This window comes from Centruroides sculpturatus, unplaced genomic scaffold (genome assembly GCF_000671375.1).
Source record: "Centruroides sculpturatus isolate CEXI.00-Female unplaced genomic scaffold, Cexi_2.0 scaffold305, whole genome shotgun sequence".
Lineage (NCBI taxonomy): Eukaryota > Metazoa > Arthropoda > Arachnida > Scorpiones > Buthidae > Centruroides > Centruroides sculpturatus.
The window spans coordinates 197271-220690 of record NW_019384644.1 but is presented as its reverse complement, the minus strand read 5'-3'; the positions used below and the strand labels follow the sequence as shown (position 1 = coordinate 220690).

The 23420-nt window shown below is 28.2% G+C and overlaps 9 protein-coding genes across 10 annotated transcripts in view; all 9 read right to left on the bottom strand.

Moving 5' to 3' along the window:
* Window positions 1–8605, bottom strand: part of LOC111626149 (titin-like) — a 99074-nt gene extending 90469 nt beyond the window's left edge. Inside the window, exons 1-11 of the mRNA XM_023369449.1 lie at window positions 8453–8605; window positions 8085–8366; window positions 7862–7981; window positions 7647–7793; window positions 1424–1571; window positions 1209–1357; window positions 995–1126; window positions 757–921; window positions 617–687; window positions 207–444; window positions 34–129 (exon numbers count right to left, since the gene is read on the bottom strand). Of these exons, the coding sequence (XP_023225217.1) occupies window positions 34–129; window positions 207–444; window positions 617–687; window positions 757–921; window positions 995–1126; window positions 1209–1357; window positions 1424–1571; window positions 7647–7793; window positions 7862–7981; window positions 8085–8366; window positions 8453–8516 (1612 nt within the window). The 5' untranslated portion in view covers window positions 8517–8605. The remainder of the gene's footprint in view (window positions 1–33; window positions 130–206; window positions 445–616; window positions 688–756; window positions 922–994; window positions 1127–1208; window positions 1358–1423; window positions 1572–7646; window positions 7794–7861; window positions 7982–8084; window positions 8367–8452) is intronic.
* Window positions 3379–5107, bottom strand: LOC111626118 (Down syndrome cell adhesion molecule homolog). The gene is made up of 3 exons (XM_023369404.1): window positions 4819–5107; window positions 4390–4674; window positions 3379–3709 (listed from the first exon to the last, which is right to left on the bottom strand). The coding sequence occupies exons 1-3, from the start codon at window positions 4877–4879 to the stop codon at window positions 3570–3572; spliced, it is 486 nt and encodes a 161-aa protein (XP_023225172.1). The 5' UTR covers window positions 4880–5107; the 3' UTR covers window positions 3379–3569.
* LOC111626112 (Down syndrome cell adhesion molecule-like protein Dscam2) lies at window positions 5212–6258 on the bottom strand. Its single transcript, XM_023369399.1, has 3 exons — window positions 5942–6258; window positions 5557–5841; window positions 5212–5470 (listed from the first exon to the last, which is right to left on the bottom strand). Exons 1-3 carry the CDS (start codon window positions 6027–6029, stop codon window positions 5340–5342), a joined length of 504 nt encoding a protein of 167 aa, XP_023225167.1. The 5' UTR covers window positions 6030–6258; the 3' UTR covers window positions 5212–5339.
* On the bottom strand, window positions 6813–7592 carry LOC111626122 (tyrosine-protein kinase receptor cam-1-like). Its single transcript, XM_023369411.1, has 2 exons — window positions 7339–7592; window positions 6813–7245 (listed from the first exon to the last, which is right to left on the bottom strand). The coding sequence occupies exons 1-2, from the start codon at window positions 7421–7423 to the stop codon at window positions 6920–6922; spliced, it is 411 nt and encodes a 136-aa protein (XP_023225179.1). The 5' UTR covers window positions 7424–7592; the 3' UTR covers window positions 6813–6919.
* Window positions 8606–8716: 111 nt separating the features above from the next.
* Window positions 8717–9524, bottom strand: LOC111626121 (Down syndrome cell adhesion molecule-like protein Dscam2). Of its 2 annotated transcripts, none has more exons than XM_023369408.1 (2): window positions 9168–9524; window positions 8717–9093 (listed from the first exon to the last, which is right to left on the bottom strand). In XM_023369408.1, the coding sequence occupies exons 1-2, from the start codon at window positions 9292–9294 to the stop codon at window positions 8771–8773; spliced, it is 450 nt and encodes a 149-aa protein (XP_023225176.1). In that variant the 5' UTR covers window positions 9295–9524; the 3' UTR covers window positions 8717–8770. The 2 variants fall into 2 exon arrangements, with proteins under 2 accessions (XP_023225176.1, XP_023225178.1); XM_023369410.1 differs by having other exon boundaries at window positions 8717–9078.
* On the bottom strand, window positions 9498–10438 carry LOC111626148 (CAVP-target protein-like). Its single transcript, XM_023369448.1, has 4 exons — window positions 10369–10438; window positions 9990–10274; window positions 9783–9902; window positions 9498–9700 (listed from the first exon to the last, which is right to left on the bottom strand). The coding sequence occupies exons 1-4, from the start codon at window positions 10436–10438 to the stop codon at window positions 9498–9500; spliced, it is 678 nt and encodes a 225-aa protein (XP_023225216.1).
* Window positions 10439–10712: 274 nt separating this feature from the next.
* On the bottom strand, window positions 10713–12022 carry LOC111626109 (Down syndrome cell adhesion molecule-like). Its single transcript, XM_023369396.1, has 3 exons — window positions 11602–12022; window positions 11120–11404; window positions 10713–11031 (listed from the first exon to the last, which is right to left on the bottom strand). Exons 1-3 carry the CDS (start codon window positions 11669–11671, stop codon window positions 10853–10855), a joined length of 534 nt encoding a protein of 177 aa, XP_023225164.1. The 5' UTR covers window positions 11672–12022; the 3' UTR covers window positions 10713–10852.
* LOC111626147 (Down syndrome cell adhesion molecule-like protein Dscam2) lies at window positions 12008–14331 on the bottom strand. The gene is made up of 7 exons (XM_023369447.1): window positions 14301–14331; window positions 13947–14228; window positions 13748–13867; window positions 13521–13676; window positions 12705–12989; window positions 12262–12381; window positions 12008–12189 (listed from the first exon to the last, which is right to left on the bottom strand). The coding sequence occupies exons 1-7, from the start codon at window positions 14329–14331 to the stop codon at window positions 12008–12010; spliced, it is 1176 nt and encodes a 391-aa protein (XP_023225215.1).
* Window positions 14332–14688: 357 nt separating this feature from the next.
* LOC111626100 (Down syndrome cell adhesion molecule-like protein Dscam2) lies at window positions 14689–19038 on the bottom strand. The gene is made up of 5 exons (XM_023369387.1): window positions 18979–19038; window positions 15749–15895; window positions 15297–15587; window positions 14939–15058; window positions 14689–14855 (listed from the first exon to the last, which is right to left on the bottom strand). Exons 2-5 carry the CDS (start codon window positions 15825–15827, stop codon window positions 14689–14691), a joined length of 657 nt encoding a protein of 218 aa, XP_023225155.1. The 5' UTR covers window positions 15828–15895; window positions 18979–19038.
* Between the last annotated feature and the right edge of the window lie 4382 nt (window positions 19039–23420).

The window sequence follows — 23420 nt, the reverse complement described above, 5'->3', positions numbered from 1 at the left end:
GAAAATTAAATCATATTTAAGGTAATGTTTTACCTGTAAGAGGAGTTCTTGTATCTTGTGGATGCCACTGAACTTTAATAGAACTATCAGTAGTACTGGCAAGAAATATATGAGGAGGCAATGGAAGATCTATAATAAAATTATACATTAAATGTGTGATTTATATTTAATTTCTTAATATAAAATTTATAAAACAAATATATAACCTCCTCCCAATGTCTTCACTAGCACATCCTGAGAAACTGGACCACTACCTGCTGCATTGAAAGCTTTAACTACTATTTTATATTCTGTATCTTTTCTTAAATTAGTGATCATATGCTCATGAATTGCACTCTGACTATACTCTAATGTTTTAAAAGAATATGGTTGAGCTGAATCAAGCACTTTATAACCTACATAATATCCTTTCAATAGTCCATTCCAATCACTTCGTGGAGGATCCTACAACAGATATATACATATGTGAAAATCTTAAATAAAATCATGTTTGTGCATTCTAATAATTCTCTCTCAAATAAATAAAATAACTATTTTTTAAAATTTTAAAGTTACTATAAATATTTTAAAAATTCTAAATTTAATTATGAAAATTGAATAATTAAGCACTACTGACCTTCCAACTAACAAACAAAGATGAAGATCCTTTAGCCTCAACATTGACATCAATTGGAGCTCCAGAAGGTTCTTTTAAAAATTTCAATTTTATTAAAATTTTATTAAAAGTCAGATTTAAAGAATTAATTATCTATTTACCTTCCTCTCCTGTGGTAAAAGTAACAGTCTGAGAAGATTCACCTCGTCCAACGGCATTTTCAGCAACAACACTTAATGTATAAGTGGTTCCGGGATTTAATTCTTTAATAAGTGTTGATGTCTGAGAACTAGTAACATCTTTTTCTTGTAGACGATGTGGTGCACCTATAAATGTACTACGTATACATATATTGTATATATATATTTTAAGTTTTACATTTATCAAATAATCAATTACCTTGATCTCGCCAATACTGTACCACATATTGAGTTATCGGGCTATTTCCTGTATACGGGGGAGACCAACTAACACTAACGCTTCTACTCCAAACGTCATGAACTTTAACATTAAGCGGTCGCGCCGGAACTTCTAAAATAAATAAATACGGCCTATATATTAAAAATTCTTAGAGTCACTATTGATTTTTTTAAACGGTTTACGTTCTTCATACCAAGAACCAGCAATTTCATGTTTCTATCATCTTTTCCGTAAGGATTTTCTGCAGCACAGGAATACATTGAACTATCCGTCCTTTCGGTTTCTCTTATTATTAATTCCGATTTCAAACCTTTAGCAGTTAACGTCTCAAATATTTCATATCTGAATATCATATTTTTAATTAATTTTTTCTATTAAATTAAAATTATGTATAATTTTCGTAATTACCTATTTCCACCACTTTTACCCAACTCCACCATATCTTTTTTCCATACGATAGATAATGGTTGATCTCCTGTTGCTTCGCATTTTAAGCTTGTACTATCTCCCCTTCTCGATGACACAACAGCAAACTTTTCTTCAAATTTGGCTGGTACTGAATATATTTAAAAATTAATATATATATAATTTAAATTTTATTCTAATGATTTAAGTAGAGTTATATTTCTTTTTATCGAAATTCAATAAGAGTAATTATTATTTTCGCAGGTCAACTACACGCTCATCGATCGGAGTTACATGCAGAGTATAACAGTATTTTCACTTCCTTGTTCGTTTCCCACTTGCTGACCCACAAATCTCATCTGCAAGGTCAGTATATTTGCCAGATGTTTATTCCAGTCTGTTGTAATTTTCATCAGAAACATTACACTGCTGACTATCTCGCAATAATTTCTGCACTTCATACATAATTGTTTCTACGTATACTACATATTTATATAATAGGTAATAAATTGGATATTTGTTTTAAAACAGTTGTATCATCATTACGTTCGAATAATTATGTTAACAATATTGAGTCATCGTTAATATTCTAATAATATTTAGAAGCACAGTTGAAAATTAAAGCGACAAAATTAAATCAGTTCTTCATAAGAGATTTTTAAAATGAATCACGAACAAACAATTTATTACACTTAAATCTTATTATATAAGTGACGTACTGTATGAAAATATGACGTACGATAAAGGCAACCTTCAAAATAAGTTATATCAATATCAAATTAAATAAAAATTTTTATAACATATATACGATTTAATAAAAATAATAGCAATATTTCGGTTAAATTATTATAATCATAATCTATAAATATATATAATAACCAATTTCCCTTTTAAAACATATTTATAACAAATTACAACTAGGATAATCGTCAGCTCTTAAACACGGGATGTAACGTAGACGAGTTAAATGACTTCATGAAATTTCAGTGAAAAGCAACGCATGAATAAACACCTTTTACCGTGTATCAATATTTATTAAATGCAGAGGAAAATAAAACACCAAGATTTGCAACACGATAAGGAATTATTAATTATTCTCTTCTAATGTACAGTACATCGATTAAATGCATATGCAAATTCGTTTAGTGATAATCTCTCTTATCGAGTTCGATATTCAATTTAAAAAAGAGTTTAATTACACGTTAAATTTGTAGAAAAATTAAAGAAAAAAATTGAGAAAATTCCGAAAATCAATAACACGTGATTAACGTAGTGGATGTAAATAACCTTTAAAAATATTTTTATTCTCTCTGTAATTAAAAATTATGAATATGAATTCGTAAAACTAATCATAATGCAAATTCTATAGCTCTTATACTATTTAATTGTATTATTTAATGTAAAACAAAATATATGTTAATGATGCTTGAAGGTTAACTTATATCCTAACTTCAGCATAATACTTACATCCCACTTACTTCTTAATTTAACTAATATGTTTCATTATAAATCTATATTGGTGTTTAAAAATTCATATTTGTCGCTACTATCATTAAATGATAATATTAAATAAAAACTGTTTAAAAAGGAAAGTGTGATAAATGTATTTATTCCAATTTTATTGTAAATCAGTGAGGGTAGCTGTATAAAATTTATTAATTCGAAACTAGTTTTAATCAGATTGCGTGCAAAAATAAAATTAAAAAAAAGCAACAAGTTCCACTTTCTCATTAATTTAATTAATTCAAACAGAACTCCGAGAAAGATCAAAGATCAAGTAAAACAAGTTATTTTCATCTCACAAGTTAGACCATCAGTTATTTTATCTCAAAAGACTATTTTATACTCAAATAACGAAATATAATAAGTAGCATATCTTTTTATAACATATTTTCTTTATTTTATCATTCTAATTACCCAAAATACGTAGTTTGATAGTTTTTCTTAAACTCTGTCCAACCCCATTATCGACTTGACATACATAAAACCCGTTGTCTTCTCTAGTCAACGCATGAAAATATAAACTTCCGTTCTTATTAATCACGTGTTCTTGACTAGTTGTAATATCATCCCCTAAACGAGAAAAAAATTTTTATGAAAACAGTAGAAAACAGAAATATCTTATGTTTTTATATAATGTGTTATTTAGTTAAATAATAAACAATTCACCGATTAATTTTTTCCAAATGATATTTGGAAATGGGAATCCAGATGCCGAACATTCTATGGTAATTGCACTACCTAAAGTACTTTCCATATCCTTGGGTTCCAAAACCCATTTTGGTTCAGCTGTAATAATTTTAAATCTATCATTTGTTGAACAATATTAAAATTAAGTTTATAGTTATTAAATATTTCTGGCAGAAAATTTACAATGAAAAATGAAAAATTATTTTTATAATAGTGATTATTTAAGTGTTTTTAATTATTTCTGATTCTAGAAATAATTTAAAATATTAAGAAATTAATTATTTTTTTAAGTTATAGTGAAAATTTTCAGTGTATAATTTTTATTGATTTTCTTATATTTAATCGAATTATTATGCAAATATAATTTATATGATAAATTAACAATAAGATTAATTTTCTGTAGTTTATATCATTGATAATTGCAAAATAATTTAATATATAAAGTTTATATTTTTTCTAAATTTATTAATTGTTGAGAAGTCATCATATAATTTTTGTTAATATTTACCCCTTTCCTTTTATAAAAATAATCTTGTTATAACATTATTAATTAATTATTTTTATATCCTATTAAGTAGAGTATACGAAATATAGGATTACATAGATTAACACTTAAGTATTTTTAAACGGCTTATAAAATCGAATAGGAAATTCATTAACTTCTTATACCCAGAGTAGCCATATTTTATATTATTTCATTGCCTCTTCAAACAACTAATAAATTTAATAAATACGGAGTTATCTACGTTTAACAATTTAAAATGATAAGGATAATTTACCTCTTACTGTTATCTTGGTTGTATAATTAGTTACTCCCATGGCATTACTCACCACGCATGTATAATTACCGCTATTTTCTGCATTTAGATGATGTATAGTAAGTATAGAACTATCTTGTAATATTAATATTTCTACATTTGAGTTAGTAACGATTTCATTTCCATCTTTAAACCATTTAAAATTCAATGGTTTATCGCCTTTTAGCACTGCACATAGTAATTTAGTGCTGTCGCCTTCTATCAGCATATTAGGAAAGGTAAATGGCTGAATGATAGGTACTATACCTGTAATAAAATTAAACATATTACTTTCTGAAATAGGAAAGTTTTTAAATTTAAAAAAAATTATAAATCTAAATGTAATGTGTTAAATTGATATAAAATTAATTATAAAATGATAAAAATTTATCGAATAACATGTCTACTTACCTAAAACGACGTGACTGGTGAAAACAATGCTACAGATCTTCACTATAGTTTTTGATAACATTCTTTGAGTTCAGGGTATTTTTAATGCTAATTATTATATAATTCTTATAAATTTCTGACCAAAGTTAATCATCTCTTTCTCTTCCACTCCGTTGTTTGGATATATCGACATGACAAAGTCAATAAGCGCCCCGACGTGGGCAAAATAGGAACCATTTGTGTAAATTTAGGTAATTCGAAAAGCAATTTACTTTGATTAAACAGAGTTATATTAATTCTCTCCGTTTATAAAGCGTCTTACCCAACACGACGACTTTAATCTTTTTTATCAACGATTTTCCAACGCCATTTGTAGCCACACATTCATATTCAGCAGCATCATCTTCACTTACGGATGATAACATCAATGTTCCATTATGTGACATCACGTCTTGTCTACTCTCAAAGCTTCCTCCTGAATTTTCTACATTATAAAATCATTTTTTAAATTATTTAAGCGTTATTATTGATTTTCTTGGTTTTTATACACATTTACCTATCTTTTTCCAAGTAACTCGAGGTATAGGAAATCCAATTACTTCACAATTAAGCTTAAAATCTTGACCTGATTGAATTTCGACATCATTTGGTTCTAGTACCCAACGAGGAGGTGCTAATGATATATATTTTAAATATAATTTCTTTCATACTTTAAAACATTAAATCTATGTAACTTAAATGAAAGAAGAATTGACTTACCTTCAACTATCATAAGTGAAGTAAAATTTGCAATTTCCGCATTATTTCTTACAATACAAGTGTAATTACCACTATCTTTAATATCGATATTATTGATCGATAAGATAGAGGTGTCCTTTAATATAGAAATATCGGCATTAATTTCGTTTTTTAATTTAATTCCGTTTTTTAACCATTCAAATTGAAATGGCTTTTCGCCTCTGGCTACACTGCACATAATGTTTATGTTATCACCTTCACTTATTTTAGAAGGGAAAATGAGCGGGTGTATTGTAAGTGTATCACCTTTAAAAAATATAAAAATGATTAAATATTTATTTTGATACGTCTTCAATAATAAATCATGAATTATATTAAGGAAAACTATCTATTGAAATTTACTTACCCTTGACAAAACCCAGCAAACAAAGATAAAATCCTAAAATCCTGTACGTATTAATGTGTATCCGTTTAAATGATATATTGTTAAACATTTTCTTTACTTGCTTCTTACTTAATCACACTGACATATCTTCGTAAAAAGTTCGAACCACTCTAAATCGCGAAATATTGGTAAGCAGTGTGTAACATGAATGTATCTTTCTTCCCTCACTAACAATCATCAGCGCCACGTATGAATTAAAATTTGTACTATTTAGGGATCAGTATGAATCTGATAATTTTGTTTCATAAAATTAAGTTTTATTTAAAATATTTATAAATTGACAACCTTACCAAGAACAGTAACTTTAATCATTTTTCTTAAAGGCATTCCTACACCATTTGATGCTTCACATTCATAATTACCATCGTGTGAAGCGCTAACTGGTGATATAATAAGACTGCCATTGGGTGATACGTCTTCACTTTTCTCAATCAAACTTTCTCTATCGTTATGATCTATGAGATATCAAACTTAATTAATAAGTAATAAAGTAAAATGAACCGCGCTCTTTATTTACATACAAATGAGAAGTAAATTCAATAAGAAAATGAATACATAAATAAGCATGCTTACCATTTATTTTCTTCCAAACCACATGAGGTGTTGGAAAGCCAGATACTTTACAATTAAGTTCAATTTTGTCTCCAAAACGCGCATCTATATCAGTTGGCTCTAAAATCCACTTTGGAGGAGCTAGATGTTATGATTTCACAAATGTCAAACATGTTCGACTTAGTTAAAAAATATAATAGTTATTTTCTTAAAACCAAACATACCTTCCACAACCAAAGCAGCTGTATAATTTGATTTATCTACTCNTTGGAAAGCCAGATACTTTACAATTAAGTTCAATTCTGTCTCCAAAATGTGCATCTATATCAGTTGGTTCTAAAATCCACTTTGGAGGAGCTAGAGGTTTCATATGTAATTGATATTCACTTAAGAATTTTCTAAATATATTTTTAGCTGAGACAAAAACCTACCTTCAACAATCAATGCTGCGGTATAATTTGATTTATCCAGTCTGTTATTAACAACACATGTATAGTTTCCACTATCTTTAGAATTTACATCTGCAATTGATAGAATCGAATTGTCTCTTCCTGTGTTTATTTCTATTTTTTTGTCATTGATTAAGACTATTCTATTTTTTAGCCACTGAAATTGCAGTGGTTTTTCACCTTTAGTAACACTGCATAATATCTTTATAGTTTCTCCTTCAGATACTTTCTGAGGTAAAGCAAATGGTTGTATTTTAATCTCTCCTAAGATAAATATATATAGTACATTAAAAATGCAATATGAATCAGTTAGATTGTTTAGTTTATGAAATGTAAATAAATAACAGATTTACTCACCATTTACAAAGACAAATCTTACTACGTGAATTAATAAATATGGGAAAATTATCAGTTGGAGTTTAACGCAAAAAAATTGACACATGTTTTAAATCTCTGAAGAGTTGTAGTTTGTACTCCAACACATATGAAAATAACATCTATTTCATTTGAAGATGGCGATAGAATAAAGACATACAAAGTCACTCAGCGCCACACAGTGCACGAAATACGTATTAAGATTATCAACTATAATTTCCCTAAGAGCTAATGATTTTAAAGATTTGAACTATACTCTTGATAATTTATAACTCAGAAAATAATCTTACCAAGAACAGTTAAAACTATTTCTTTATTAAGAGCTTTCCCCACACCATTTGATATTGTGCATAAGTATCTTCCACTGTCATTTGTTGTGATTTTGGATAATCTTAATATTCCATCGGAAGATATTAATTCTTGCTTTTCGTTTATATCTGTAAATTCATATAAAATTCAGAATTCTCTGAACTGTTTATAATTCATTTATAAACAAATATTTTACCAGATATTTTCCACCAATTAATTTTTGGCTTAGGAGAACTGTTTCCACTGCATTGTAATATTACATCGCTATCAGCAGGTGTTTCAATGTCTTTAGGTTCGATTAACCATGACGGAGGATCTAAAATAAATAATCATAAACGAAAAAAGTACATATAATATATATAAATCATAAAAACCTAAAAACTGTTATTTGAATTATATGCTAAAAATTATGTAATTACCTTCAATTGTTAATAATGCAGTATAGCTATCACTGCCGTGATAATTCTTCACGTTACATGTATAATTACCTCCACTCTCTGAGAGAACTGGATCAATTACAATTACGGAAAATTCTTTAAGAGAACTAATTTTAATATTTTCTAATTTATCAATATCTTTCCCATCTTTATTCCACGAAAATTCTAAAGGAAAGTCTCCTCTTTTAACAGCACAAGTTACTGTTGTCTTCCCTCCAGTTCGTATCACCGATTCAAAATTAAATGGTTGAATTTTGGGAGATTCTAGAAATATAATAGGCATATTAAAAGTGTGCGCTCAATATCTAATTTTACATAAATTATTATTTAGATAAATATGATTTCCTTACCTGCTAGAATCTGAATAATAATCATTGAGACTAAGATCACTATACAGCTTTTCTCACTGAACATCGTAGTTTTTGGCTTCGAAATTTACACGTGTTTTTATAAATCTTGACCTTCAATATCATGAAGTATTCTTATAAAACACGTATGATACGAGAGCTTTGTATTTATACCCTCTTGTTATCTATGTTAAAGCAATGGCTACGGACAAACAGCGCCACACTGTGTGATTTCTTAAAACTAATTTTATGAAATATGNGGATCTAAAAATAATTATAAATTTTAAAATATAGTTATAAAAATTTCAAAACTTACTTGAATTACATAGTAAAGTTCCTTCGATTACCTTCGATTGTTAATAATGCAGTGTAACTATCACTGCCTTGATAATTCTTCACATTACATGTATAATTACCTCCACTTTCTGACAGAACTGGATCAATTATAATTACAGAAAATTCTTTATGAGAACTAATTTTAATATTCTCTACTTTATCAATATCTTTTCCGTCTTTACGCCAAGAAAATTCTAAAGGAAAATCTCCTCTTTCAACAGCACAAGTTACTGTTGTTTTCCCTCCAGTTTGTATTACCGATTGAAAATAAAATGGTTGAATTTTGGGGGATTCTAGAAATATAATTTCTGTATTAAAAATGTGTGAGCAATATATACTATGGATAAAATTATTAGAATTTAAAAAATACTGAATTCCTTACCTGCTAGACTCTGGATAATGATTGAAATTATAATCACTACACAACTTTTCAGAATGAATGTCATAATTTTCAGTTGTTTATACAGATCTGGAACGTCTATATCATGAGGTGTTCTTATAAAACACATACGATACGAGAGCTTTGTATTTATGCGTCGTCGTTACCAATGCTAAAGCAAAGGCTACTGACAAAGGGCGCCACTCTGTGTGATTTCTTAAAACTAATTTTATGAAATATGGTTTTGTGCATTGATATAATTATTATAAATAAATAGAGTATTAAATTCAGATGCAAAATTCCTCCAATTTAAAAATATTTTACGATAGACTATTAATCAGCAATCATCATTCCATTTTTAAAAATTTTAATGAATATCTTACCAAGTACTGTCACGCGAATGACTTTTTGAATTTGACCAATTTCATTTTCGGCTTTACATACATAATTTCCACCATCTTCTGATTCTACACTTGATATTGTAAGCGTAGAGTTTCCATATTGTATACCTAATGATTCTATTCTTTTGCCAGTTTCTATATATAAAATATATAAAAAGTTATAATTCATTATCTTAAAATAAGCTTATCTTTAAAAAATAAAAGATGTCAAATTTACCGGATATTTTCTTCCAAACTATCTTTGGTGTTGGATATCCTGCAGCAAAACATTCGATTTGAATAGAAACTCCTACTTTGACATCAATATCTTGAGGTTCCATAAGCCATCTTGGAGGTGCTGAATATTATGAATGTCTTAAACTAACTTATTTTCATGCTTAAAATATCATAAATATATGTACATTATAAAATCATATGTCCATACCTTCTACAGCTAATAAACTTGTATGATTTGTAGATCCAAAATTGTTACTTGCAGTACAAGTATAGTTACCAGCATCATTAATGTTAATACTATTTATTAAGAGAATAGACATGTCTTTATGATAAGTAATTTCAATGTTTTTATTAGAAGTAATTTCTTGACCATCTTTAAACCACCGAAAATTTACAGGATCAGCACCTTCAACCAAAGTACAGAGAAATTTTGTTTTTTGTCCTACAGACAAATTCGGTGGAAAATTGAAAGGCTGTATTTTTGGAACATTATCTAGAGAAATATATAAATATGATTTGATATATAAAGACGCTTCTATTATATAGAATTTAAATGAGATAATTTTTATTAAAAAAATACTACTTACTATTATCAGATATATCGGATGCAACTGAGATAATCCATATCGAAAACACTACAAATATAGTAATACTCATTTTTGATTTAAAAGCCAGACAATATGTGAAAAATTCTGCTTGATATTGCTATCGGAGAGACAGTCGCTTATACGCTGTAGAACGGCGATAGAGGCAATGGCTCATTCTTTCATACAAACTAAAGCGCCACTTAGCGTTTGCATTTGTAACTATTGTTGAAAGCTTTTTTTGGCAGTATTTTTTACAATTTTTAAAGACTAAGATCATCTTATATATTTTATATCACCCCACAAAAATTCTTACCAAGTATAGTTAACTTGATAATTTTTTTAATTTCACCGACTCCATTATTTGCTTTACAAACATATCTTCCACTGTCACTAGAAGTTGGAGAATTTAATTCCAGCGTTGCGTTTTGAGATTTAGAAAATATCTCTTCTATTTCTTGACCATTTTCTGAAAATGTAAATGGGATCAGTATTGATGGCAAAACTCTAAAAGTAAAGTTAAAATAACGAATTCGTTCACATTACCGTTCATTCTCCTCCAAGATACTTTTGGAATAGGAAATCCTGTAGCCGAACATTTAATTTTAATAGAATTTCCGGAAGTAATATCTATATCTTGAGGTTCGGAAATCCACCTTGGTGGAGCTATATTACCAATGGGTATTTGTAATATGGCTTCTAATTTTCATAAATACCAAAATATACAAATACTCATAAAAGCATAAAATATTACCTTCGACAGCTAGTAAACTGGTATGATTAACCGAACCAAATTTGTTGCTTGCAATGCAAGTATAATTACCAGCATCTTCGATATTTATATTGTTAAATATGAGAATGGATATATCCCTAAGTTTGGTTATTTCTATATTCTTATTTCCTGTAATTTCCTGGCCGTCTTTAAACCAACGAAAACTAACTGGATGAGCACCTTCTACTAATGTGCATAAAAATTTAGTACTTTGTCCAACAGATAAATTTGGCGGAAAGTTAAAAGGCTGTATTTTAGGACTATTATCTGTAAAAATTTAACAATTATCAAAATAAAACAATAATATCAGCTATTATAACTACTAAATTATATCTTATCAAATTATATATCAAAGTAATTTAGAACTGATCGATTGAGACCAGATTATTATAATAATAATGTGGTGTAATTCAAGAATTCAATGAATTAAATCTTAAAAGAAACACAAATAAAATATTACTTACTATTGTCAGATTTATCAGCTGTGATATTTAATATCCAAACGTTCAAAATTATTAGTAACTTTATCTTCATTTCTGTAGTCTTATCCTAAATTATTAAATATCGCGACTCACTCTTAAAGCTGCGCTACTTTCACAGGCAACAGCAACGAACAACAAATAATGTGGAATGGCTCCTTCTCTCAATTCTTTCTCACCTGGAGCGCCACATGGTGACTATATTTCATATTTCTATACGCTAGCGTTTAATTCAAGCTTTATTTGGTTTCCTTGAAAACCGTTTTTACGAAAAAATTTGTACTTAAAAATGGATTATTTCAATAACTATTATACTTTGCATATAAGTAAATCGAATAAACTGTCTTTAAAAACTATTTATAAAAATTCTCGTTTGTACAGATTAACAATTTCAAGTCAAAATAAATCTCCGTGTCTTACCGAGTATACTTATTCTAATAATTTTTTGAAGACCACCAATTCCATTTTCAGCTCGGCATATATAACTACCTTCATCTTTAAGTCCTGCCGACGATAATTTTAAACTAACATTTTCGCTTTGTAAAGCCAATGGTTCCATTACTTGGCCGTCCTCTAGCATAATGAATTCGAGAAACTGTGACTTTTAAACTCAAAATAATAGAAGTAACTTGTTCAAAGGATTACCGGTGAATCTTTTCCAAGATATTTTCGGCAATGGAAATCCTGATGCTGAGCATTCAATTTGAACAGGCTTACCAACTCTCACATCAACGTCTTGAGGCTCAGAGATCCATCTCGGAGGTGCTGCATTAACGTTCAGTTAATCGTTTTTTATATTTAAAAATATAAAATATATATATATATATTTAGCCAAAAATTAAGGAGTTTCATAATACACGAATATGTTTCATCATTTATTTCGTTAATTTACCATTAGCGAAATAAATTAATTATTGAATACAAAATCAACAAATTGTAATATGACTATTATTTACCAGATAAAAAGGCCTATATAATTTTTTCAAATTTAATTAAAATTAATTACGCAGAATTAACGAAACTAAATCATAAAATACTGGTCCTTTAATTTTATGGCTAAGTGGTAATACTTAGAAGCATGTGCATACCATCAACAGCTAATAAACTCGTGTGATTGATCGAACCGAAATTGTTAGTGGCGGTGCAAGTGTAATTCCCAGAATCTTTAACTCCAATACTATTAATTATTAAAATTGATATATCCTTTAAAGTAGTTATTTCTATATTATTACTCGAAGTAATTTCTTGGCCATCTTTAGACCATTCAAAATTAACAGGATCTGAACCTTGTATAACAGTACATAATATCTTTGCACTTTGTCCTGCTGAGAGATTTGGAGGGAAATAAAATGGCTGAATTTTTAATGTTGTACCTATAAAAACAAATAATAATAATCTACAATTTGAAGTTTTCGGCTGAATTTAAATTATAATATTGAATGAAATTATTGTACTTACCACTGCGACGGATTTCTCCAATCACAAATGATCCGCTGAAGCAAATTATTAAAAGTAACAACATTTTTCTAAATTCAGTCTATCACAAAATTATAGGTTCATCTTCGTTTTATATTAATCTAGATATCAGCATAAGTTTAACAAATACTTTGGTTGCATCGCAGTCAGTGTGTTTAATGATAGTTTCCTGTTAATAATTTCTCATGATCGAGCGCCGCGCAATGGTACTAATATGTACTATACACATACAACAACATGTTTCACAGAAAAAAATGTTCGAAATGTTTGTGAAAACAATTATTTTGAATAATGAGTTTTATTGATCTATTTAAAATTTTAAAACATTTAATAATGCTATTTATTGATAAAAATTTAAATAAAAATGCAATTATGAATTAATTACGTACATATTAGTAATTCGATATTTAAAATTAAGAAATTCTTACCACGAACAATTAAAGCAATTGTTTTCTTTAAACTACTTCCTACGTTATTTGATGCTTCACATTGGTACATTCCAGCATCTTCCTCAGTTATACTCTTTATGTGCAATGAACCATTTTTTATTTTAATTTCATCATTTAATTTCTCTGTTGTTTTATCTGAATATAATAGATTAGAAATTATTCATGCACACATTTAGTTATAGAGAATAAATTAAAATTGTATTTACCTGAAATTTTTCTCCAGATAATGTGTGGTTCTGGTGATCCATAAGCTTCGCAATTTAAATTGATCTCATCTCCAATAGACGTTTCTAAATCAGATGGCTCTTTACGCCAAACTGGAGGTGCTTTAAACAAAAACTATGTACTTTTGTACAAATTTTAAGATTTAAAAGTTATTATGTATATTTAATATTAAGAATTTACCTTCGACATGTAGCAAAACAGATAAGCTATCACTTCCAGCACTGTTACTAGCTATGCATGTATAATTACCAGAATTAGTTGTGTCTACTGGGTCTATGACTATAACAGAAAATTTACTGTGACTTTCTATTTCGATATTTTTATAAGCATCTACATTTTTCCCGTCTTTTAACCAACGAAACGATAGAGGTATTTCTCCCTTTTCTACAGAACAAATTGCACTTGTTCGGCTATTTATATGAACAATTGGAGGAAAAGAAAATGGTTGTAATTTTGGTATCTCTGAAAAAATATCATTAATTAAAGAGTTGACACCAAATGCAAGTTTTAATCTATTAAAGAAATGTAGCTCACCTTTTGTCAGTGCACATGTTATCATCAGCATAATTAAGCAAATACACAACATAGTCCAATTTCTTACTTGTTTATAAAACTATAGAATGACTGATATTTAAAACACAACTCAACAGTTTGATATTTAAATCACTGAGTAAATTTTCTCTAAACTTAATATATATTGTTTAAATTCTACCGACCACACTTGGCAATGTTAGATAATGGCGACAAGAAACTGATTTGTATATAGACAAGTTGCGCCACTTAGTGGAAGGAAAACGAACTGTGAGTGAAAATACTTTAATAACTCTTAAATCGTTTATTTTGGCAAATTTCTGTAATAACATTTGCTGTGCTAGCGATATTGAAAAATTAATATTTCAAAAATTAAAATAATTAGCTTTAACTAACCAACAACTGTTAAGGAAACTGTTTTGGTCAGAGATCTCCCAATTCCATTTTTTGCTTCACAAACGTATGTACCATCGTCATCTGAAGTCACTGAAGTAAATGACAAAATGCCATTAGTCGATTCAACAAATATTTCGGTAGGAATAGCAGATTGCGGATTATCTACGGAAACATAAAAGCTAATCAGTTTTTAAATATTTTTCTGTTGATAAAGTAAAAGGAATAAAAATAATGACTGCAATTACCCGACAGTTTTTTCCAAGTTATAGTTGGCTGTGGAAATCCAGAAGCGTGGCAAGTAAAATTCACAATTTCTCCTTGGAGCACTGATTTATCAGAAGGTTCCACTGTCCAACTAGGTGGAGCTATTCAAAATTTAACACAAAAGTGAAACTTAACAGAAACATTTTCATTAAAATATACAGTTCAAAGTATTTGCACAATGAGAATTGAATGATTTTATATAACAACAACATTCATGTGAAATTTCTGAAAAACGAAAAATTATAATATATATTTGCTTCATAACAGTGCCATTTTTGAAAAACAGTCATTCCATAGACTATTTATTATAACTAAAAAACATTATTTTATGAATCTCACCTTCAACAATCAACATACTACTAAAACTCGTGGATCCTTGGCTATTTCTTACAGTGCATGTATAATTGCCTGAATCTCCTGCTCTAACATTGTTTATTATTAACACACTAGTTGATATATCTCTCAGTTTACTAATTTCAATATTTTCAATAGTCTTAATTTCTGTTCCATTTTTCAACCATTGAAATTCCAAAGGTTTAGCCCCTTTTGTAACCGTGCAGAATGCTTTGGCTGTATCACCAACGCTTATTTTTTCAGGAAAATGAAATGGTTGTAAATTAGGAATTCCGCCTAAAAACAGAAATTTTATGTGAAATTGTAAAAGTTCTTTTCAATTACTAATATTAGAATTAACATTGATTTACGCAGCGAAATTAACAGTAACTTGGAATACCCGTAGCATTCACTAAATATGAATACGATCAGCTAAATAAGAAAACAATGAAGCTTACTTTCGGAATATACAGAAGCAGATACGTGAATAACAGTAAGCCAAATGCTTATTCTTCTCAAACTGAGGCCAAAAGTCATGATTCTCTAACTAAAATTGCACAGATTTCCAAGTTGTTGTTCAACACTACTAGTAACGTTGAGACTCTCTGAAATGCATAAAGCAACTCATTCTACTACACTTGCAACTCAGCGCCACACGGTGAATGAAATTGGTATTATAACATAAATAATATAATTTTGAAAATTTCTTACTTTATATTTTAACGTATTATTTGTATTTTTAAAATTAATAATTGAAAATGATTCATAATTTTAAAGTATTTCGAAATTTATATGTGTCTATACATGTATATGTATTCTTTTAAAATATACATTTACATCCTATTTATAATATTTACTTAACATATTCAAATATTAGTAGAATGAGAAATCAAGAATGAGTCTTCTCATTTTTTTGACGTAAAAGAGAATATTTCATTTGATTCATATCAATTAATTACATAAGCAATAAAGTTATACATTTTTAATATATGCATCCAGAGATTTCTTTAGAGTAATTTAATCTAGAGGAACAAGGAACAATCCATTATCCTGCGAATGTCTCCACTTTTTGACGTGATAATATAACAGTTTTGGAACAATTCATAGAAATGAATGGATGTACAGATATGTTTAGTATCTTCCTATTATGTATCTTCAGAGATGTAAAAATGGAATTCTGGATCAGCATATTATACCATTATATGATTCTGCAGATAAAAATTAAATAATGAAGAAATATATAGCATAAGGCGAAGACGAGTGCAGTCTTTTCTTCACGAACATTCTACAAACGCATTCAACAAAAGTGCGCTGTTGTCCTCAATATCTTGTATTTATCTTATTTACTGATGAAGCTGATTTTAGACGTGACGGGGTCTTCAGCTACCTTAACAATCACATCTGGAGCATTGACGACTCTCATTCAGCGCGACAGAACAAACATTAACATCAGTTGAGTCTAAACGTTTGGGCTGAAATGGTGCATGATCATTTAATATGTCTGACATTTTTACCTCCGCATCTGACATTTATTTGCAGTTATTTCGAAATGAATTGCACTATTTAATGGACGATTTATATCTGAACGTCATCCTACAAATATAGTTCATGAACGATAGCGCCTTGGCTCACTTCAGTCGGAGAATTCATTAGTATTCGAATGGCTATTTTCCTCAAAAATGTATTTGTTGCGGGTGATCCGTTAAATGGTCTGCTCAATCATCGAATTTGATGAACCTATCGGATTTTTTTTTTTTTTATCTCTGAGACATTTAAAGTACTGTACATTGACATTTTAAGACTGTGTATCGAAAACGAATGAGAGCAAATACGTAACATTAGGAATATTTAACAAGAGTATGAAACACAAGCCAAGAGGATCTATCGAAACAGCAGGATACCATTTTGAATAAATTTGTAAGAAAATTTAGTTTTGGGTTTACTTTCTTTTTCTTTGTTTCGGTTGGATTGCATTTTTTAATCATACTTTTTTAAAATTTGAGGACAAGACACTAATTTGAGGAGGAGAGCATATATTTTAAATTAAATAAATGAATAAAGATATGATTAAAAATTTCATCCTGGCATTGTGACGATGTCACAATAAATATTTGCTCGTTGCATTTAAAATTCAATTCAATAAAACGAATTTAGAGAAAAAGGACATTTACAAAGTTATGCCATTGCACGCTTCAAGTAACGTGACTTTCGGTTTGCAAATCAATCGGGGCCTCCTGTCCCTAATTTTTCTATATCTGGTCTCGGCTTTCATCTATCTAACTTCGTTCTCGAGATTAAGGAAAGACAACGGACGGACTACAGTGGGAATTTATAGGTCTATAAATTTTTCAAATTGCAGCCCAATTATTCTTGTTTGGCAATTTTTTCTATAAATATTATCTAAATAAACTGTTTTAGATGTTTAAAAAAATATGATCAATCATAACTTTTCCATACTTTTTTATGCTGAAGACAATAAAATCATTTTTATGGATTGTTTGAAATTTATATAATTCCTTATTACATTTTAATATTAAATTTTATACAAATATGTATTCATTATATTATATATGTAATGAAAGTATTATTTATTTCTTGTTTACAAAGAAAAATATCAAATAATAATATTGATAATTCATATTTAAAATTATTCTGCAAAACGAATTACTGTAATACGTCTTATAATGCTCTTTTCAACAGCGTATATAACTGTAAGTTGCCCATATAATTTCAAAAAACATATAATTTCAAAAAACAACAGAAATACTATACCTGTGATAGATGAAGAAAGTTAAATGTGATTATCAGAATCACAATTATTACGACTAATTGCAATTTTATTAAATTGGAAGAAGTGTATTATAATTTTTTAATAGAAGTTCTTCAATAGTAGGAAAAGACCTTATGAAAATTTTTGTAATATCATAAATAATTTTCTAATAAAAGGAATTGCCTTAAACTATTTTCAATAAATCTGAAAAATAATGTGCATAAATGAAAGATTAAGTATATGTATAACATATACATATTTTACGAATGAATACAGTAGAGCGTCGTTTATCCGAATCAATTGGGGACTGGGGTTGTTCGGATAACTTATTTTTCGGATAACCAATTATGTACGAAAAAATATATTAATTTATCCCGTGTTGAAATTTTTCTCCGTTGCGTGTCGCTTCGCGTTGAATTTTCGTCGATGTTAAGCCTAACGAAGACTATTGTATCGTTAAAAATTATTTTTTTATTTTGTACAAACAAAATAAATATATTGAAAAATATAAAAACAATAAAAAATTATACTTCAGAAGTTAATTTAGTATCAAAAACGTAAAATATTTGAGTAGCTGAAGACATAGCCAAAGATTACAGCGCCACAGCACTGGCGAAAATTTAAATTTGTTGACTGGAATTCCTTCGGATAACCGACGTTTCGAATAACCGACCTTCGGATAAACGACGCTCTACTGTATTTTCTATACTGTATTGTTGTAATTTTTTTTCTTTGTTCTACTAATACATTGTAAATTTTTAATACAATCATAAAAAATTTAGTTTATATCATTAAATATATCTCGTAACTGTAATATATATTAACATATAATAACATGTAATATATATAACATATAATATTAACATATAATATATGTAATATATAATTAAATATATCTCGTAACATAAATATATTTACCTTCTACTATTAAACGGCTTGTGTAATTTGTCGAACCGCCTGGATTACGTGCGATGCATGTATAATTGCCAGTATCTTTATAAGTGACTCGATGTATTATCAATATCGATATGTCTTTCAATTTCGTAATTTCAATATTATCATTACTGTCCACTTCTTTATTATTTTTCATCCATTGAAAATTAATTGGTTTGATTCCTTTAGTTACGGTGCATAATACTTTTGTACTTTCTCCTTCCACAACACGTTCGGGAAAATTGAAAGGTTGAATTTTTGGTTCGGATCCTTAAAATAAAAATCTAATTAAAATTTTCATTTTTGAAATATTAACTTTTAAAATATATTTTTATACACCGACAAGACTAATAATAACATAACAATGAAAACAGGAAATTATATACATAAATAAATTCAGGTACAATTTCAAAATATAATTGCTTTTATATTTAAAACAAAAACCATAAATCTTAATAAATAAAGGATTTACATTACAAGCAGTCGATATATATGATTCTCATTCTGATTGAAGTAAAACACAAATATCAATGATAATCGATGTTATTCTTCAATCAAATTTAATTACACAATATTAAATTCAGGTGAAAATATATTGTTATTAGATAAATATTTTTGAGTTCTTAAAGCTATAGAAAAGCTCTTGGCGTTAAGAATTCCAAAATATTTATCTATGTGGTCGCGATATGAACACAAAACAATAATGCATCCCATGCTTGTATTCATAACAATAGAAACGTTGAGATTTTTGATTATCTGTATTTATGTTTGTAGCTATAAATTTGAAATATGTTTCATTGATCTGTTCATATTGATGTCTAAATACTCTGTTTACTTTATCTAAAAATAATAAATATTATTTTCAATTAAAATACATTGAGATCTTTTTTATTTTAATTTTTTTGTCAGTCTATATTTCAATCCTGAAGTTTCTTCAATTACAATGAAATTTGAGAAATTTGTTCATTAAGGATACATGTTATATTTTGAATAAGAAGTGTTAACACTCATCTACGAATTAAAGAAATGTAAAACTTTTATTAGAAATTTATATTTGTAACGTCAAGGCGGCACATGCAATCAGGTGATACGAGAACATTATTCTCGAAGTGAATATTTCTGCCGAAAATTTTTTAATTCATAAAAACTTCATTGCTTCGAGACATTTTGCTGATAAATTTCCATGTGAAAAACGAAAGTTATAAAAAATGTAAACAGATGTCATAATAAATAGTATTTTCTTATAAAAGAAGCAATAATTGAAAACCATAAACTCCTCAGATTTTAAAAGTAGCCTATATTATCATCATTTTGGATGCCAAGTACTCATTTTCATTATCAATAAATAATGTTAGAAAAATATAAGATATTTTTATATACAGATAAGTGTCGAATGACTAGTGTTTTAAATTTATAATTGAATTTGTAAGAATTTGAAAACTTGGAAATTTTAACTATAGACAATCCTAGAAAGTCGAGGATTACCTATAGTTACAATTCGCGCTTTTGTACATATCAGTACTTTGATATTCCTAAACTGGTTTTTAAATACCAAATTCGAACTTTCTTATAATTTTAGCCTACAAACAATAATTTAAAAGTATCGTGCAATATCACTTTCTGCCAATTTTGCTTTTGGTAACATCTGAATTATTGCAAAAATAAAATTTTATTGTTTAATCTATGGTTTTAATGTTTTAAATGTTTTATCCATTCTAATATATTCGCTGCAAAAACAAAATTTCCTATTTAAATAAGAATTATATTTTATAATTTTTTCCTATACGGTTTTACATATCCGAAAGTCGTGTACGAATCTCATTCAGTCCGAAAACGAAGAGTATCTGTATATTATCATTTGCAATGGAAATGAACACTTTATGTCCAAACCGTAATGTATGTTTTTAAAAACTTTTATATACCGTAACGCGAAATTCACATTTCCATTCAAAAAGAAAAATGACGAAAATAGAAAAACTTACTTGTCAAAAATAAAAAAAAAAATAAAAAAATGTTATACTGTACTGGATTTTGTTGCCAAACAGAATGTTTACATTATAGAATCACTCGTTTATAATGTTGATTCTTCTGATATTATTTGTTTATTAAGAGATGCAGCAGTATTATGGAAATCCATTATTTTGAATAATAAGTAAATCTTTGACTCCGATTGGAACAGCTATTAAGATTTGTTTCAATAGTTAAAACATTAGCGTATTACTGAAAAGCATCTCTAGATTCTTCCAGGTTTGAATGCTTTTTATAAATCTAGGTCTTGTGATTTACTTCCTTTGTTAAATTTCCATTATATTTGTGTGATACTTAATGAAAAAACTAACTTTATACAGAAAATGTGGCTGAAATTAACTGATATAAATTACATAGTATGTTAAATTAATGTTTAAGACACGCGTATAAATATTAAATACGATATATGTATTTAAATATATCATCGATTTAATATTTTCGTTTATTAAGTTTCATACCCAATTCATAGTTTATAAAAACGACGTTCTTTTTTGACTTATAATTTATCATAACTATTCAGAAAAATAAAATGCAAAACTTACCCACTTCCATAGATATATAAAACGGGAATGTAATAACCAGTAACAATCGACACAGCATTCTTATTTACGAAGGTAGTAAGTTCAATTTAACAATATATTCAAGAAACTTAACACCGAAGGTCAAATAATTAATTAAGCATTCGTCGACATAAACATTTAGTCCCGTGATTGTTGTTGACGTTAAAGATTTTTCGACACTGTAAAATTCAAGTAACTCCTATTGCACTACAAATCCATTTGTGAAGTCCTAGAATAAAAGATTCTATCTAGCGCCGCATGGTGTTAAAATAATGCATTAAATATAATTTTCATTAAATTTCAAAAACTTTCATAAATCTATTATTTCTATCAATTTTTTAAAATGTGTCCAATATTTTTAAAAGTGAATTATTAATATTCAGTTAAGACCTTTACATTGTTGTTATTCATTATTTTTTTCAATTTTCAGTTATAATGATAAATACACGGGAAATACAAATTCAAAATCTTATAAACACAAATTTTATGTACACAAATTCAATGCTTGATTTAAAAAAAAAAAAGTAAATTTGTAATTTTTAGCTTATATGATTGAAATTACTTCGATAACCAAGAAGAAAATTCAATTCAGTATGATGATCTGTAAGATTTAATATCACTTTTAAAATATTCTCTTTTGTAGATTTTAACGGAATTTGTAGGCTAAATTTATTGCATGGCATGCATGATAGAAGAAAGAATTTTATTAAATATTTAATTACACATGCGTATTAACATCAAAAATGTAAAATATTAATTGTAAAACATCTTCGATAGGATGTTCAATCTCCTGGCAATATAAGCTTGATGACGATTCGGCACGTTGCAAGTAAAGCTGTTAATGACGACTTGAATGATTAATTGCCAATCCTGCAAAGAATTTAGATCTACATTTGTAAGTGTAGAAAATGTAATGAAACTGCAGTTCGTCTTGAAAAAGCGTCTCAAACATATTCAATATGATTTAGGACAGATAAAACTATAATCTATTCGGACTACGATTTTATTTTTGACATACTGGTCTACCAAACAAAATTTGTGAAAGGCATTATTGTTCATTAATATGGCTTCAGAATACATTGCTGCAAAAAATGAATGAACATAAGATTCCAGAATCTCATTGCGATACCTAATATGTTGCAAGACTTCCCGAGAAGACATAAGATTTTTGTAGCCATTGATTGTGATGTGACCTACACCGTCAAGTCGAAATCTCAAAATTATCTTTTCCTAAAATATTTGTGTACTGGTCGTCATTCGCGCCTGACCAACGACTTGCCACTTGGAGTTTTCCGGATTTTATTCGTGTCTCTTAATTAATACCTAAATAGAGGCAAGTTTCCCGTAGAAAGACTTTCAGGGGACATTCCTTTTGGCAGATTGCCTACTTGTTACGCTACTTTATCCCGTTAATCCAATCCAAAATATTTGTAGGATGATATTAGATTCTAATCGAAAATCAATTTAAATATTTCATTGAGACTCGTCTGTGAAGAGTATACCATTGACTTTGATTTCAATCTTAATGTTCTCAATACAAATTTAATCGAGTCTTCTCAGGAAAAATCAGAGATACAATTAGTCGTCTTTTTTAAAGAAAACCTTTAAGAATCTTTCTAAACAAACTTTGCTGTGAGACAACTTTTCGTACAGATTCTGTGAAGTTTGAAAATGTTGTGATAGTTCTTGCGGATTTTCAGGTAAACGGAGTCGATTTCCTCCTTTTAATTTCTGGTCGACTCCCGTACAATAGGTGTCTTTCTACAATGCAATCTACTGAAATCATTTGACTTACATTGGTTTTGGTTTTCATTTATTTCGTAAGAAACTTTTTTTTTT